The 17,099-nt window shown below is 42.1% G+C and overlaps 1 protein-coding gene across 13 annotated transcripts in view; it reads left to right on the forward strand.

The window, feature by feature from the left end:
• The window catches only part of PREP (prolyl endopeptidase), a 584,413-nt gene that overhangs the window by 550,089 nt on the left and 17,225 nt on the right, over positions 1 to 17,099 (forward strand). For all 13 annotated transcript variants that reach the window (XM_060419547.1, XM_060419550.1, XM_060419545.1 and 10 more), the window contains one exon: positions 16,425 to 16,561. In XM_060419547.1, coding sequence (XP_060275530.1) covers positions 16,425 to 16,561 — 137 coding nt within the window. The remainder of the gene's footprint in view (positions 1 to 16,424; positions 16,562 to 17,099) is intronic.

Raw genomic sequence — 17,099 nt, forward strand, 5'->3', positions numbered from 1 at the left:
GTCTACTGCTGACCCCACACGTCCCAGTGGGGGAGTGAAATGCACTGTGCTCTGAGCTTCCTAATGATTGTTTTTTAGGCAACATGAAATCATCCATGATGGGTTTTTTTTTGCCTCTTACTCACCTGAGGGGTCTGTTTTGGTGATCTAGTACTGTCTGAGAGACTCTAGGAAGAAGTAGATCAGAGTGTAATAGCAGCATTGGATGTATCCAACAGAAACTTGCATAAACGTCTCTGTGTTCGGGGATTTTACTTCCAAATTCACCTTTTCAGTATTCCAGTCATTCATTTTTCTGCAACAGAATTATTTTGTGTGCACTTGTTCTTCACAGTGTTGTGCTGTATCTCAGTTTCTCCCGGGACGTACAAACGAAAAATGATAATTGGACTGTTGTGCCAGCTTCCTCGTTCTGGGGCTTCTGCCAACACTGTCCTTGACTGAGGGCCACCCTTGGCTTTGTGCAGGTTATTCCATCCCCCACGCCACACCCACACCTGCCTCTGCAAACTGCTTGACTGCAAAAACAACAGTTCGTTTTCTCTTCTTTAACATCTGTCTCTCTTTAATATTAATAGTTCACACTTTTAAGGATGCATAACTGCCAGCCACAAATTGTTAAGCTAGGCAGTTCTTTTCTGTTCTATTACTGAACAGTCTGGCGGGAGTTTGCCTTTTCAACATTGGTTATTAATTTTATTTTTCCAGTGCAATAAAATAAATAAGTGGTCTGCTGTAGGCATGAGTTAATGAGGATTTGAAATGGATTTCAAGCATTCTTGCTGAGTGCTTATGATGCAGGTGCGATCTCATGAGTCAGTTACCAGAGCCAAACAGTTCAAGAGCCGTAAAGCTGACCCACCATGGCATTACTAAATTAATAGATTAACAGCTACAAGTAGGAAAATGCCAGATGTTAAATATTTTTCATCAGTAATAAGTTGGAAGTTTGGGGTCCCTTATCTATGCTTGTACAGTCTCTTAAGTATCTCAGCTAGAGTTAATTTCTGTTTTATTACTTCTCAGCTTATAAGCATTTTAATGCCAGATTGCTATTTGTTTGTTTTTTTTTTTTTTTAATTTGTATTCAACTTATTTAAAGCAAAACGAAATAGTTCACCCATTTCTCCCACCCCACACCTCTGGCAACCACCAGTCTGTTCTCTGAATCTGTGAGCTTAATTTTTATTTTCTTAGATCTTTTTGATAAGAGATCATGTGGTGTTTGTCTTTCTCTGTATGAGTTATTTCACTTAGCATAATGTCCTCAAGGTCCATACATGTTGTGGCAAGATTCGTTCCTTTTTATAGTTGAATCATATTCCCCTGTGTGTGTGTGTGTGTGTGTATCTCACAATTTCTTTGTTCATTTATCTGTTGATGGACACTTAGGCTGTTTCCATATCTTGGTTATTTTAAATAATGCTGCAGTAAACATAGGGGTACATATATCTTTTTAAATTAGTATTTTCACTTTCTTCAGATAAATACTCAGAAGTGGAATTGCTACACGATATGGTAGTTCTATTTTTAATTTTTTGAGGAACGTCCATATCATTTTCCATAATGGTTGCACCAGTTTATATTTCTACCAGCAGTACCCAAGAGTTCCCTTTCTCCACATCCTTGCCAACACTTGCTATTTCTTGTGTTTTTGATAATAGCCATTCTAACAAGTAAAGTGATACCCCACTGTTTTGATTTTCATTTCCCTGACAGTTAATGGTGTTGAGCATCTTTTCATGTACCTGTTGGCCATCTGTATGTCTTCTTTGAAAAAAAAGTGTCTATCCAGATCTTCTGCCCATTTTTTATTTGGATTATTTGGGTTTTGCTATTGAGCTGTATGAGTTTTTCACATATTTTGGAGAGTAGCACCTTATCAGATACATGATTTACAGTTATTTTCCCTCATTCGGTAGGTTGCTTTTCCCTTTGTTGACGATTTCCTTTGCTGTGCAGAAGCTTTTTGGCTTGATGTAGTCCCACTTATTTATTTTCAGTTTTGTTCCTTTTGCTCTCGGTATCATATTAAAAAAAATCATCAAGAGTCATGTCAAGAAACTTTACATCTATGTTTTCTTCTGGAAGCTTTATGGTTTCAGGTGTGGTGGTCAAGTCTTTATTTTGAGTTAATTCTGGCTTAGGGTGTAAGATAGTAGTCCATTTTCACTTTCTTCTGCATGTGGCTGTCCAGGTTTCCCAAACCATTTATTGAAGAGACTGTCCTTTATTGTATATTCTAGGCTCCTTTATTATAAATTAGTTGACTATATGAGCATGAATTTATTTCTGGGTTCTCCGTTCTGTTACACTGATCTTTGTGTGTTTTTAGGCCAGTTCCATACTGTTTTGATTACTATAGCTTTATAATATAGTTTGAAATCTGGACATATGATTACCTCCAGCTTTGTTCTTTCTCAATATTGCTTTAGCTATCAGGTCTTTTGTAGTTCCGTGCAAAGTTTAGGATTTTTTTTTTTTTTTCCATTTCTGTGAAAAAATACCATTGGGTTTTTTAAAATAGGATTGCATTGAATCTGTATACCGCTTTGGGAAATACAGATATTTTAACAATATTCTTTCAATTCATAGACATAGAATGTCTTTCCATTTGTGTGTTCTTAATTTCCATTTCTCACAGTTCATTATTAGTGTAAAGAAATGTAACAGATTTTTGTGTACTGGTTTTGTATCATGCCACTTTACTGTATTTCTGAATTAGTTCTAACAGTGTTTTGGTGGAGTCTTCAGGGGTTTTGTATACATGATATAGTGTCATCTGCAAACAGTGACAGTTTTACTTCTTCCTTTCCAATATGGATACTTCTGTTTCTTGCCTAATTGCTCTGGCTAGGACTTTCAATATTATGGTGAGTAATAGTGCCAAGAATGGGTATCCTTGTCTTGATCCTGACCTTAGAGCTTTCAGCTTTTTCCCATTGAGTATGATGTTAGCTGCAGGCCTGTTATATATGTAGCCTTTATTATGTTGAGGTTTGTTCCCTCTATACCTGCTTTGTTGAGAGTTTTTATTATAAAGAAATACTGAATTTTTTCAAATGCTTTTTCTTTATAAGATTTTTATCCTTCATTTTGTTAATGTGGTATATCACATGGACTGATTTGTGAGTAGTGAATCATCCTTGCATCCCTAGAATAAATTCCGCTGGATTGTGATATATGGTCTGTTCAATATATTATTGATCTCGGTTTGCTAATATCTTTTAGTGAACTGGCACTTAAAATACTTTTTCCTGTGTTTTATTGAAGCATAGACTCCAGTTTGAGCATTCACTTGTGCATTTATCCATTTGTTTCTAAGAGCCTACTGTCCTCTGGTCGCAGATGTTAGGTATAGATGTAAACTGGTGCACAGCCTCAGAAGGGAGATGCATGAAGGCACAGTAGTTGTGCCCTTGAGGACTCAGGAGGAGCTGTTGCCGAAGAGCCAGAGGATTTGCTAATTCCTTGTTTAGAGTAGCTAGGAGCATGGAGTCTGCAGTGAGACAGCCCAGGTTCAAATCCCGATTCCATCACTTATGAGATATCTGACTTAGATTAGTTACTTCTCTGTGACTTCCCTAAAAAATGTCAGTATTCATGATACAGACTTAATGTCTGAATTCAGCAAATATTTATAAAGCCCTTAGAGTAGTGCTTGGTGCATGGCGAAAACATTATATAAGTGTTTTAAAGAAATCAAGTAAAATTAATAATGTATATTTTGACCAAAGTAAAGACTAAAGAAAACTGTTTTGAAAAATATAGAAACTGGCAAGCATTTTAATATTTGTTCTTAAATGTATGGAAAGTTTAGTTTATAGTTAGCTTGTATAGGAGTTTACTATTACTAGGTTCTATCTCCAGAACCTTGATTAACATCTATCCCCTGCATTTTCAGCTATTTTGACTTTCTCAAGTAGAGAAGTTTCTAAATGAAATGACCTGCCATATGTGCTGTTGTAAATCTTTTCTCACTACTGGACATACCCAACAAAGGTTGAACCTTCATGAGATGTAGCTCTGGGGATGCCTGCATTTGGTAGGAGTGTGGATGGGGGTCAAGCAAGTGAATTCCTACGAGCCAGTGATTTTTTGTTTCAAGCCATACTTCAGTCTGTATAGGATGTGACACTGAGGTCAGGGGTCTGGAGAAATGGCAGTTTCACTGGAGAAGATAGCTGGAAATGATTAACCAAGGTTGGAAGGAGAAAGTAGACAGTTTCAGTTGCTGGTCTCAAATGTGGGCTCCATTTTGTAGACAGTGGAGAGTCATTGCATGTTTTCAACAGAGGAGTGACCTGGATTAAGAGGAGCATTAGTTTTGATCTTGAGGAGATTAATATGGTAACAGGTATCCAAAGACTGGAAACAAGAGTCCTGTTGAGAGACAAGGCCGCCACGTGCATAGGCGGGGATAGGTGAGATGATGTGTGAGAGGCGCCCAAGATGACTTTGAACTTTGGAAACTGAGGCAGGCTGGTAGGATCAGAGCGTTCAATATGCAGTTCTGGCTCATTTATTCATTCAACAAATGCTTATTGAACATACACACTGCAGTGCTTGTAACCCCCCGAGGATGACTCATCATGCTGTTTTCATGAAGAACGAAACAAACACACATGCCTCCTGCGTGCAGCCTAGAGACCATTGTGGTGAGCCTCGTTATAGGGCACTGTATGCATTCTGTGAGAGGGCCTTGGGAACAATGCCGGTTAGAAAAACAAGCTGCTTTCTCTGAACGAGTCAGTTAGAAGGTCCTTTGCTGGGGTCCAGCCCCGGTGGATCCAGGGAAATCGAGGGGTGGACGGCGTTGGCGTGGAAAGACTTGTTTATTGATTGATATAAGATTAGATGAAGAAACTATAGTGTAGTAAGAAGATTAAGTGGAGGAAGAGGGCTGAATAGCTTGGTTTACGCGGAAGACCAATAAAATTCCAGACAAGGAATTTGCACCATCTACGTTGGGCCACCGGCGCCCGCTTGAATATCTAAGGGTGCCTCACCTTAGGCTCCCTTCTGCATGGGTCTTAACAGCCCGGGCAAGTAAGTAGACCTGGCAAGCCTCCGCGCCCCAGGTGGAGATTCACCCTGAAATTAAAGAGCAGAGCAGAGAGAGGGAAAGGGAGAGAAGAAGAGAGAGAGACACGGGGGGAGCCAGATTCCCAAAAAACCAGGCCGAGAGACTAGTCCGAGAAACTGGTCCGAGAAGCTGGTCCCATCCTTTATTGTTCAGAAGGCCTTTTATACTTTTGATAAAACATGGAGATCAATGGGTAACACAAAATTATGTAGCGGTTGCAACCCAGATTCTTTCCGTATATCATTTTGTATACAAAAGGTCTCAGGTGATTTACATTATCTTCTGGCCAAGAGGCTTGTTAACACTTTTGGCTCTCTTCCTTAATGAATGTTAATTTCGTTTCCCCTAACTGTTTTTCTTTAATCTGCATTTCCTTAAAGCGCTAAACTTACATCTCTATAGAACAAAGGCGCAGTGGGTTATAACAAAGAAGGTACTTAACTCAAAGATCTAATGTTGCTAATACAAGGTCTACTACTTGTTTTTTTATTATACCAACTATATCTAAAAATAAAGGATATGAAAATTCAGCAGCAAGCATTGACTCAACAAATGAAACTTTTAATCAGTCCTATTCTAAAGATTTTGACTCTTCGGAAGCCCCTACATTCCTAGGATGTTTTAAGCTTCCTGTGCCTCCTGCGGTCAGGAGGCCTCAAACAATCACACTCGCAGCTGTACGAGTCCTGCAGGCAGGCTAGAAAGCCATCAGAGGGGTTTTTGGATTGAAACACTCTTTCAAATGCAGAAGACTAAAGCCCTGAATTGACTTTTTCCAGAGAATGTCAGAAGAGTGGAAAAGCAGAGCACAAAACCCGGCAGATTTTTGTTGGGGTACATGCTTAGGAATTTCCAGAGGGGCCCCTGAAGTCTGAGCACGCCTTGCGTATGTCAGCTTCCTTCCTCATGACCTTGTCACGGGCGGGATTCCTCACACTGGCTCCCGGCAGTCCTTCACCTTCAGACATTTTATGAAAATGTCTGTGTGTTTGCCCTGACAAGGAGATCAGGCCAGTGGAACTGAAGGTGGGTTTTATGTTCTGCAAAAAAGTCATGGCTCCTGTCTTTTTACCTTAGAATACCTGACTACCTCTAAACTAGGGCTCCCCGGTGGCTCAGTGTAAAGAATCCGCTGCCAGTGCTGGAGATGCGGGTTTGATCCCCTGGAGTAGGAAATGGCAACCCACCCCAGTATTCGTGCCTGGGAAATCCCATGGGCAGAGGAACCTGGCGGGCTACAGTCCGTGGGGTCACGAAGAGTCGGACACGCCTGAGCACACATGCACTTACCTCTAAAGTGTAAGCACTCATCAAAGTGCCATGTTCCACTTGTGACTCTACTGCTGTCTGTCCTCGGGTTTAGAACCTTCCGCTTTCCATTTCACTTCTTGCTGCAGTTGAGACTGGGAATAGGTCTGTTACTCCAAGGAACAGATGGCCATGCCTTTGAGAGCCGGAACGTTTCTGCAGAAATCATGTGTGTAGCACTTAGCAAGAAATGTCCCCAAAATTATAATAGATCTTTAAATAGAACAATTTTGTGGTCACTGAGGTGCCCCATGGAAGGTTTTAAAATCTCCAGTGTCACAAAAATGTCCAGCCATCCTTTAGAAAGCAGAGTAAAGCAATGTGGAATAAACACTTCCCCTAATATTTCCTGCCCAAAGGTGATTCAAACTCCTCCCTACTCCTCCAAAGTTAAAAATCCTGGAAAAGAGATAGGATTACAAGCTTCGAATGTCAGGCTAGTATTTTTAACCCGAGCCCAGCACAGAAATGTGCAGCACCTTCCGAAGTCCTTTGTGTACTTGTTTTACAAGCTAGTCCAGGCAGAGAGGTTGCCTTCTGCCCAGTTCTTTGGGTGTGTTTTGTTTCCTGTTTGCGTTGAGCGTGGCATTTCTGAGCAGCTCTGCTCCTCATCACATGTTTTTGCCACACTTAGCACAGGCCACATAAGTGGCCTCTGTCAAGCCTGATGGAAAGGGAAGCTCAGCACCCTTTTATGCACATTCTCCTTTCAACCTGTCAGGCTCTAAAATTAGATAGGCGTTGCTAACACTAGACGTCCTTCTCTGTGGAGGGCTTGCCCTTTACAGTTTTCCTTCATCTTCTGTGGATGGGCACATTCCATTACCAGTGATAATGAGAGTCCTGGTGTTTGGCTCACAGAGCACCAAATCTGCACCAGGTTCACTGTGAGGGTGAAGATTGTGTGGGGGACTTAGATGGCTGCACATGTTTGAATATGTTCGTAAAACTGATCTTATTACGAACTGTATTATCTCCAGAAAAGTAATCACTTCAGCATGGAGAGCTGATCTTTTCATTCTCTTGAACAGTAATGTTCCCTTCACTTGTTATGTTCACTTGCTCCTCCTTTTCCTTTAAAGGAACATGTTTCTATTTATCTATTATATGAAACCAGATCCATGTGTGAAGGCACCTGTGGTCCAGGGTAAAATCACCTTCTATCTGGGAATACCACTGCCCTGTCACTCTGACAGTAGAGATGGATCGTTTCTGACATTTCCTCTCTTTTCCTCAAGAGTTTTTTTAATTTAAAAGATTCAGCTCAAGATCTGTGAGCTCTCTGTTAAACAATCATTTACTAGAATAATGGTTTTTAACATGCAAAATTAGAATCTGCTTTAAATTGATTACTTAGCAGTACAGTTTTCTTATGGTTCTCTCAAGCATTGTTTCCTTTCTGAAGTGAATTTGCATTTTACTATTGAAATTTTTTTAGTAGACATAGCCAGATTTGTATTATTGTTTAAATAATCTGTCCTCAAGGTTGTACACTGATGATTGTTTTGAGAAGGATCATCTTTCCAAGCAGGCTTATTCTGCTTAAAACAGAAATAATAAACAATAACCCCTGTAACTGGAATAAGGCTTTTGACATGCTTCAGCGAGTCTCCTTTTCAAGAGAGTAACAAAAACAAAAAAGCAATAGAAAGCACAGTACCTTTGCCAGAATATTTGTCCCTTGGATTCCCTAGAGTCTAGTAATCATTGTCTTGGGGGTGGGAAGAATCTATGACAAAGTTTCTAATAGTTGCAAAATTTGGGGTAATTACTTCCAAGGAAGTAATAGCTTGAAGTGAATTACTTCGTAACAGAGTAGAAGAAACTCTGGAAGGGATTTTGGTGGTAATTCTGTATAAACTGGCACTGTTACCTTGGCTGGTACTTTATCTTTATGGATCTTGGGTTTGTCCTTTGTAAAATAAGATAGGGTGTCCCACCAGATGAGGTCCCAGAATGACAGTCTCTCCTTGTATCTGACACAGCTTGAATCCCCAAAATTTGGAGTGATCACCTTGGTCACCCAGGGCTGAGAAAAAGCTGACACCAACTTTCTTTCCCAGGCAGCACAGTCTTATGACTACTTGAAAATACCCGTCTCTGTCCTCTATCAAGAAATAGCGTGGACTTCCCAGAGAATGCGATTTCCTTATTGCCTGGTTGTACACATGCTCTTGGTTTCAAATGTAGACTAACGTCATTATGCTGCTGTGAGAGTCTCCAAAATGAAGTATATAAATTTTTAAGGGGAGGAACTCAGAGTTTAGGAAGGAAGCTTTCTAAAGTCAGTGTCTGATCAATCTCTGGTCGGCTTACCAATGTCTAGAACTAACTGTGGCTTTAAACTGCTGCCACGATGTTTCTTTTTCATCTGTGGGGTCCCTGATGAAGGTTGTGTATCAAAATGCCTAGTCCCTCTTGGTGGTCTCGTGGGTGCTTCCAGAGACATTCTTAGATTCTTCAGTGGTGCTAGAGAATCCCAGGGTCAGGGGAGCCTGGTGGGCTGCCATCTATGGGGTCGCACAGAGTCGGACACGACTGAAGTGACTTAGCAGCAGCAGCAGAGTCTGTGAAGGTGGACAGGTGTGCCAGGGGAAAGACCCTGGTGCTAACGTTGGGGTCAGAGGCTCCTGGTTGAACTGGATCTGTCGCATGAACCATTTGCTCTGCTGCTGACGGGAACGGGGAAGACCCGTCACGGGATGAGCTGTGGGCCCTGGATGACAGACAGACCTTTTCTGTTACTCAAGTGGACGTCTGCTGGATCCTATGTGAGCACTTTGTTGTCCTATCCGTTAAGGGTTCCTTTATGGCTTTGGCATTCCATCAAAGGGCTGTACCCACAGTGGACAGAAAGAATGGATGTGGGCTGTCAGCTTGCTCTCATTTGGTTACAGCTGTGAGGGGGAAAAGTAAGTCTCTTTGCTTTTTGGCTTGAGCCTGGGTGTTGTTGTAGCAATAAACTACTGAAAATAGCCTGTGGGTTCAAGCTTCAGCAGTTGCCTCCTCATCAAGTAGAAATGGCTTTTGTAGCACATAAATATATAAAGTACGTTATGGGCGTTGTATGTTACTAATAATAGTTCGAGGTTTGTACTGCTCCTGCCTAGCTTCACTGTAGACGTGAGAGGAGCCAGGAGTAGCAGGTGGGTTTGAGGCTGGTGCGGCAGAGGCTCTAAGCAGGGTCACCGTGGCGAGGGGCCTGAGAGGAGAAAGGACTGAGTGAGTGCCTGGGTGTGGGGTTCTTGGTAGAAGGCTCTGATTCTGAGAGTTGGCAGTCGGGTGGCTGAGGAGACAGTGAATGAAGAGGCTGCTGCTACCAGCTGAAATGAGAGCCCTGAAGAGGAACCTGAACAGGGTGCACCTCGAGCACATCGCCTCGGAGATGTGGACAGGCCACTGCCACGTGAGATCTCAGCCCTCAGCGGCGAGCACCCTGAGGGCCTTTCTGATCACGGGGACCTGCAGATGGGGATGTGGAGGTCCCTAGCACAGCAGTTCACTGAAGCTCTCTGAGATGGCAAGTGGGGAGTTTGCAGAGGGAAAAAAGAACACCACATACAGAAAAGTGCAAAACAGTAGCGTTTGGCAGCAGGAAGGAGAGCTAGTGATGGATCAGTTAGAAAGGCTGAAAAAGAATCAGGTACTCCACACAGGAAGCCAAAGAAGTAGTTGCCAGATAGGGATCAAAATGGATAAGGCCCGGGAAGATACCAATTTGAACGTGGCATTTCTAAACAGTGGGGAGAAGAACTGCTCTTCATTAAATGGTGTATAATAGTTGACTATTTGGGGAAAAGTAGTTAGATACCAGACTATATGTAAAAAGAAAAAATATATATATATATATGTAAAAACAGACTATATGGATTATAACTATAAATGTAAAAAATTCAAAATGAAAATATAGACAATGCTTTTATAGTTGGGATGATGGAGTCCTATCTATATATGTGCTGTCTATCTATATTCAAGATACCACAAAGAAACTTTAAAAACCAGCTATAGAGTGGGAAGAAATACAAACAAAATATATGGCAGAAAAAAAAGGTAAATACCCTTAATGTAAGAAGAGTGTCTGTTCATTGATCAGAAAAGAAAGCACACTAAGAGGGTAGGCACACTTTGATCTCTGAGGAAGAGATATAAAATGACCAATAAACAGATGAAAATGTTTGCTAATTTAAAAACCGAATCTTAAAACAGTAATAGGATAATGTTTGCCTACTAGGCCAACAAAAATTAAAATCCATCTTAACATCAATTACTAATAAGGAATTGATACGTACTGTCGTTAGGAGCTTAAGTTGACACACCATCTTTAGAGAACTATTTGCCAGAATCTATTGAGTTTTTTAAAATTGGGATATAGTTGATTTACAATGTTGTATTTCTTCCTGCCGTATGGCACAATGAATCAGTTATACATATAGAATCAGTTATACATATACATACACCCACACTTTGGGTCCTATAAGTCATTACATAGTATTAAGTAGAAGCAGAGTAGGTCCTTATTAGTTATCTATTTTATATATAGTGTGTGTATATGTCTGTCCCAGTCCCAATTTATCCCTTCCCCCTTTTCCCCTCTGGTAATCAGGTTATTTTCCACATCTGTAACTACTTCTTATCTGTAAATAAGTCTGTTTGTATCTCTTTCTTTTTTTAGATTCCACATATGAGCAGCATCATACAATATTTGTCCTTCTCTGACTTACTTCACTCAGTATGACAGTCTCTGGGGTCATCCGTGTTGCTGCAAATGGCATTTCATTCTTTTTTCTGGCTGAGTAGTATTCCATTGTGTTTACGTACCGTGTCTTCCTTATGCCTTCCTCTTCTGATGGACATTTTGGTTATTTTCATGTTCCACTATTGTAAATAGTGGTGCAGTGGACACTGGAGTGCACCTTCTTTTTGAATTGTGGTTTTCTCCAGACATGCCCAGGAGTGGGATTGCTGGCTCATATGGTAGTTCTGTATTTAGTTTCTTAGGAAACCTCCATACTGTTCTCCATGGTGACTGTACCAATTTACATTCCCACCATCAGTGCAGGAGGTTCCCTTTCTCCATACCCTCTCCAGCATTCATTGTTTATAGATTATGTTGACGATGGCCATTCTGACTGCTGAGAGGCAATACCTTATTGTAGTTTTCATTTGCATTTCTCTAGTAATTCATGATGCTGAGCATCTTTTCATGTGCTTTTTCAGCCATCTCTATGGCATAGACCACCCGTGTGGGTCTTACTCTGTTCTGCCTGCCACGGACCAGTTGCTGTGCTCTCCTCCAAAGCTCCCTGTGTGTCCCAGCTGGTCTCCCCGCTGGTGAGGAGGCTTCTCTGAGTGTGGGAACCTCTCGTCTCCTCCAGTTCCCCATCCAGGGGTGCAGGATCTGCCTCACTCCCTTTTTCTCTTCCTTTCATCCTACCTGGTTGTGCAGGAGTTTTTCTTGTCCGTTTAGCTATCTGAGGTCCTCTGCTAGTGTTCAGCAGGCGCTCTGCGAGCACTGCGTCGTTTGCAGAGGTGTTCTTGATGCGCTTGTGGGGAGGCGAGCTCCACATCCTCCTATTCTGCCACCGTGACTCTAGTTCCGCTGCTAAATTTTCTAATGCATGTACACTTTGATCTAGCAATCTCATGTCTAAGAATATATCCTACAGAAGTCATAATAGGAGTGTATAATCCCTTTTATGTAAAAGGGATTTATTCCATCATTGTTAACAGAAAGAGAATAGTCTGAATAGCTTTTGGTGAGCAAAATGGTTAAATAAGCTTGTTAAATGGTTAAATACAATGAAGTTCTTTCACTGAAGTTTTAAGTCTGTGTATCTTAACCTGGAAAGAATTCCATAATATATAGCTGACTGGGGAGAAGCAGAATAAGTTTTATCCCAACATTTGCCTGATTTTATTATGTACTGCCATTTAATAATAACCTGTGCATGTGAATATGGGTAAATAGATACATCTCTATAAGCATGTGAAGAAGTTCAGAAGGATCTACACCACTAGGGTAAAGGTACGGGTGGACAGGCAGAGACAAAGACATCCACTGATGCCCTTTGAAAGGGCGGTGGTGGGGACAGTCCTGAAGGAGGCAGGCAGGTGTGAGCTGTGGGTGTAGGTTTCCATGGATAGATTGGATCAGGAAGGAAGCAGGAGATGGAAATTTAGCTTGAAGGGCAGACAGGGTGGTGCAAAAGACTTGGGGCTTTGTTGTTGTTATGTAGGACAGAAGAAATTTTAATCTGTTTGTATGCCAAGGAAAAGGAGACAATACAAAAAGAAAAATTTGTGGAGATCAGAAAAGTGCAGTAGTGGTGAACCCTTCTGGGTTCAGAGGGTGAGTGAAGGTGGCAGAAGGTTTTTCAAGAATCCAGCATATGACTCCCATGAAGATAGGCAAAGCCAGATCCAAAGAGCAGCAGATAAAGATGGGTGGTGCTTGGAATGGAGGAAAATGGAAAACACAGCTACTCTGGATTTGATTCGAAAAAAGTGTAAAAAAGACATTTGGCAAAGATATAGCAAGGACAAGTCAAGAAAAAACATAAATAATTCATTTATGTGGAAAGAAAAAAAGGCATAAGGCCAGAGCCCATGAGTTCAACTATTATTCATCTGTAATTAAGTGAATTGGCACTTCCTGAGTGCCCAGCAGTCCAGAGGAGGACAAGGAACCCAGTTGGTTAGGTTAGAATTAGAGGATTTCAGGCATTAGTGATACTTTAAGGGTGACAAGGGTCACCCTAAGGGTCACAAGCTGGGCAAGAAAACCCAAGGCAGGCTGACAGAGCCAGAGAGATATAAGGGACTGAATGTTGTAATGAAAGTTTTTGTTGTTGTTTTCTGTCAAACCTCAACACGAATCAGCCATAGGTGTATATATTTATATATATATCCCCTCCCTTTTGAACCTCCTTCCATTCTCCCTCCCCATCCCACCCCTCTAGGTTGATACAGAGCCCCTGTTTGAGTTTTGTAATGAAAGTTTTTTTAAAAAAGGAAAGAAAAAAGGAAGATACCTCAGGAGTAAGGAAGAGAAGGTGGAACAAGTTGGAGTCACGGGGGAAATGAGTTCCTTTCAGAAGCACTCCAAGTTCTCCAGGGCCAAGGGATGGGTGTTTGCAGTACCTGTCGACTTGACTCTGGAGACGCTAAGTTCACGACAGAAGGAGTTATCCAGGTAGTGTTCATCTGCATGTCTCAGCACAGCGCTGGGCACATAACGGACATGCAGCAGATATTTGAATGAACAAGTGGATAGGGTGTGGTGGCAGCAGAGATGCCTGTAAGGCATCCAGGCAGGACAGGCGCACCAGTCGCTGAAAGAAAATCACTAGCCCCTAAAGAAAATCGCAGGGGAACTGGGTCAAGAGAAGTAGAGTCTGAGATTGAATTGTCACGGACTGTGGGAAAATACCTGGTTGTGGTTGATGTCACTGAGGAGGCTAGAGGGGATGATACAAGTCGACAGCGTGACTCGCTTTTTGAGCCTAGATCCACCTGCATCAGGAGAGCCAGCAGATGGGCTGAATCTGCAGATTTGAGCATCCACCCCACACTGTGGGGTCCAAATTCCTGGGAATGATGCCTAGGAAACGGCATTTTTAACATGTTTATGCCAGATGCTTTAGTGAGTGAAGTCCCTCAGTCGTGTCCGACTCTTTGCGACCCCATGAACTGGAGCCTACCAGGATCCTCCATCCATGGGATTTTCCAGGCAAGAGTACTGGAGTTGGGTGCCATTTCCTTCTTCAGGGGATCTTCCCGACCCAGGGATCAAACCCGGGTCTCCCACGTTCTAGGCAGACACTTTACCGTCTGAGCCACCAGATGCTTAGGTCTAACCAATAAGGTTCAAGAACCACAAGTGTAGATTCTGAGGTGGAGCTTTTTGATTGGGCTAGGTTTGGGAAGAACAAGGAAATGAGCTCCTCCTCATTACAGGAGATCTCATGAGCAGATCTACAAAGAAAATACCCACAAAGCCTCTGAAAGAAAAGTTCTGAAGGAAGTGGCTTCAGGAGGAATCAGATTAGAGAGTCAGGTTAAGTTTATTATCAGTTGCCATTCCATAGATGAAATGAAATGGCATAAAATACTGTTCTGTGTCTATATAGAGAAATCTGAAAAAACCTGTATACATATGTATTAAGTGTGCACGTTCAGGTCTGAACTAACCTTCTTTTAAGGCGTTGAAGATACTGTTGTAATCATCCTCGCAGCGCTCCTTCACTTTGGGACAGTGTTTCCAATGTTGTTATTTTAACATGTGAACCACAGCAGCTTAGGGCTTGGGTACATTTTTTGCAGCTACAGGCATAAGGGAGCCTTTGTGCTTTGGATTGTGTTCCTTTTGGTCCTGGAAACAGATGGGAACAGACCAGTTCAGGCACTGGAAATCCTCCTCCAGGTGGTAGCAAAGAGGAGGGCCTGAGAGCTTAGTGGGGACAGAGGTGCACCAGTGCAGCTGGCTGGTGCAGAGGGGCTAGGTGTGGGGCCGGGGTTGGAGGGCAGGTGGGAAGTTGGGAGGCAGCTGTATTCGTTAAGGCAGAATCATGTGAGACCGTTCGCTCCTGGATGCGGCTGCCTCTGTGGTTAGATCACTGCTGATCGAGGGCCCTGTGTTAGTGCACTACCCCAGGCCATCGCTTGTTCCTCTGCCACTGCATTTGCTTGTCCTGCCCACACAGTTATTTTCTATTAGTGGCTGCTAACTGGCACTCAGTAACTTTAAATAAGACTCTGTCCCGTTGAATGATTTTGAACTCTGCAGTATATTATTTTGAACTCTGCAGTGTATTCTCCATGACTCCTTAACGACCAAATTTATGTACTGTCTCAGTATTTCTCTCCAAAGTCAGAAGCAAATGCTTGTTATATTTCTTGGCAGGTTCCAAAAAAAACAGACTTTGCAGGCATTAATTGTGACCCAGTAGTAGTGCCTTTCTCCAAATCTGCCTCGACTTCCCCCTCTCTCCTGCCCACCCCTCACTGTTTCCAAAGACTTTGTGGCAACTTCCTACAGTAGAACTGCTACCTTAAAAAGCTTTGGATAGAATATGGCTCCAAGTTACAGTGACTGTAGACATTTGTGTCTTTGACTGTGAAGTTATTAGAAAGATGTTTCTAAGCAGGGGCACTTAACAGGTGTCATTTGGGACAAAGACACCATGTTTCCCCAAAGAGAAAGCCGTTTACAGACTTTTGTCTGGAACAAGCCATTATCAGCTTTGGGCGACTTAGTGCTTTTTGTGTGTCTTACTGTTTAAATAGCGTTTCACGTTCTCTTGCTAATCCTTTTTCTCTTCTTTCTTTTACCCAAAATGTAATGAATCTGGAAATGTTAACTGAACTTGCCTGAGCATGTCCAGATTCAGGAAGGTTTGATGAGCCTTCATTATCAATACTGGAGAAAGTGTCACCGTTTAATCAAAACAACAGGATTTCTGTGTTGTTCCTCATTTACCCTATAAAGCTCACACGCATTTTGTTGTTGCTGACGTTTATTTAGTAGGTGGACATAGAAAAATGAAGCGTGTCTTAACATGTAAAGAGTAGGTTGAATATAAACTGTCTCTCCTAGAGAAATTGTCTTCCTCAATTGGACTGTTTGGCAGAAAAGCCAAATCTGACTTTCCAGCGCTGGGGGAGGAGATGCTCAGGAGGAGCAAACTGAATGCCTCTTCTCTTAGTTGGGCCTCATGGAGACCCTAAGAGGTGGGCATGACAGCTACATTTTAGGGATAAAGAAATAAGGCTGAGAATAGACAACTTGCCCGGGGTTACCTAGCTTTTGACAGTGAATAAGAATTCAAAGTCAAGTCTGCCTGAGTTCACTACTCCACACTGTCTCCATAAAAACTGAAATATGCTTTGTCATCACCTAGCCCTTTAGTGGTACTGGATTTTCACTGTGCCACTCTGCATCTTAAAAAATTTACTACCTACTTTTCCCATGTAAAAGCATTCAAGTGCTTACTCAGGAATGTGAAATCTACTCTGCTTTCTTCTGTTCTAGATTTTCTACCCTAGCAAGGATGGTACAAAGATTCCAATGTTCATTGTGCATAAAAAGGGCATAAAATTGGATGGCTCTCACCCTGCTTTCCTGTATGGCTACGGTGGCTTCAACATATCTATCACACCCAACTACAGGTAAGCGTGGCACCTCTGTGTATCTGATCTTCTGCAAACAGTAGGAGAAGCCAGAGGCTGGTCTAGACTGTATCTGCACCTGAGCCCCCTTCCCTTGGTCCCCACAAATCTTGTCTTTCATTGTGTGTATTTATTAAGCCTGTTCTGTGTTGGGAGTTGAGATGAGTAAGGAAGTGTACTTACATGTTTTCTTTTCTGAGCCACTGGATATGCTGGTAGTTTCAGCAGAGACCATCCAAGGTGTAGGAAAAATGTTGAAGGAAAGACCACATGAGTGTCTGGTCTGATCACCTACCTCAGCTCTCCTTCCTCTGATCTTCAGCATCCAGGAAGCTAGCACCCAGACCATCCAGAGCCTCGGGCTGCCGAAGCCTGTCCTTTCCTCAGTTACTGAAAGAAAGAATGATACAATTTCAGAAATAGTTTTCAAAGCAAAATTAATTTCAGTTACAGCAAGCAGAGAAATAACCTCAGTACTAATACTGTTAGGGTCAGTGGAAAGAGAAGGAGGAAAACATAAAATCTAAATTTTGTAAAG

This window comes from Ovis aries, chromosome 8 (genome assembly GCF_016772045.2).
Source record: "Ovis aries strain OAR_USU_Benz2616 breed Rambouillet chromosome 8, ARS-UI_Ramb_v3.0, whole genome shotgun sequence".
In the NCBI taxonomy this organism is placed as follows: Eukaryota; Metazoa; Chordata; class Mammalia; order Artiodactyla; family Bovidae; genus Ovis; species Ovis aries.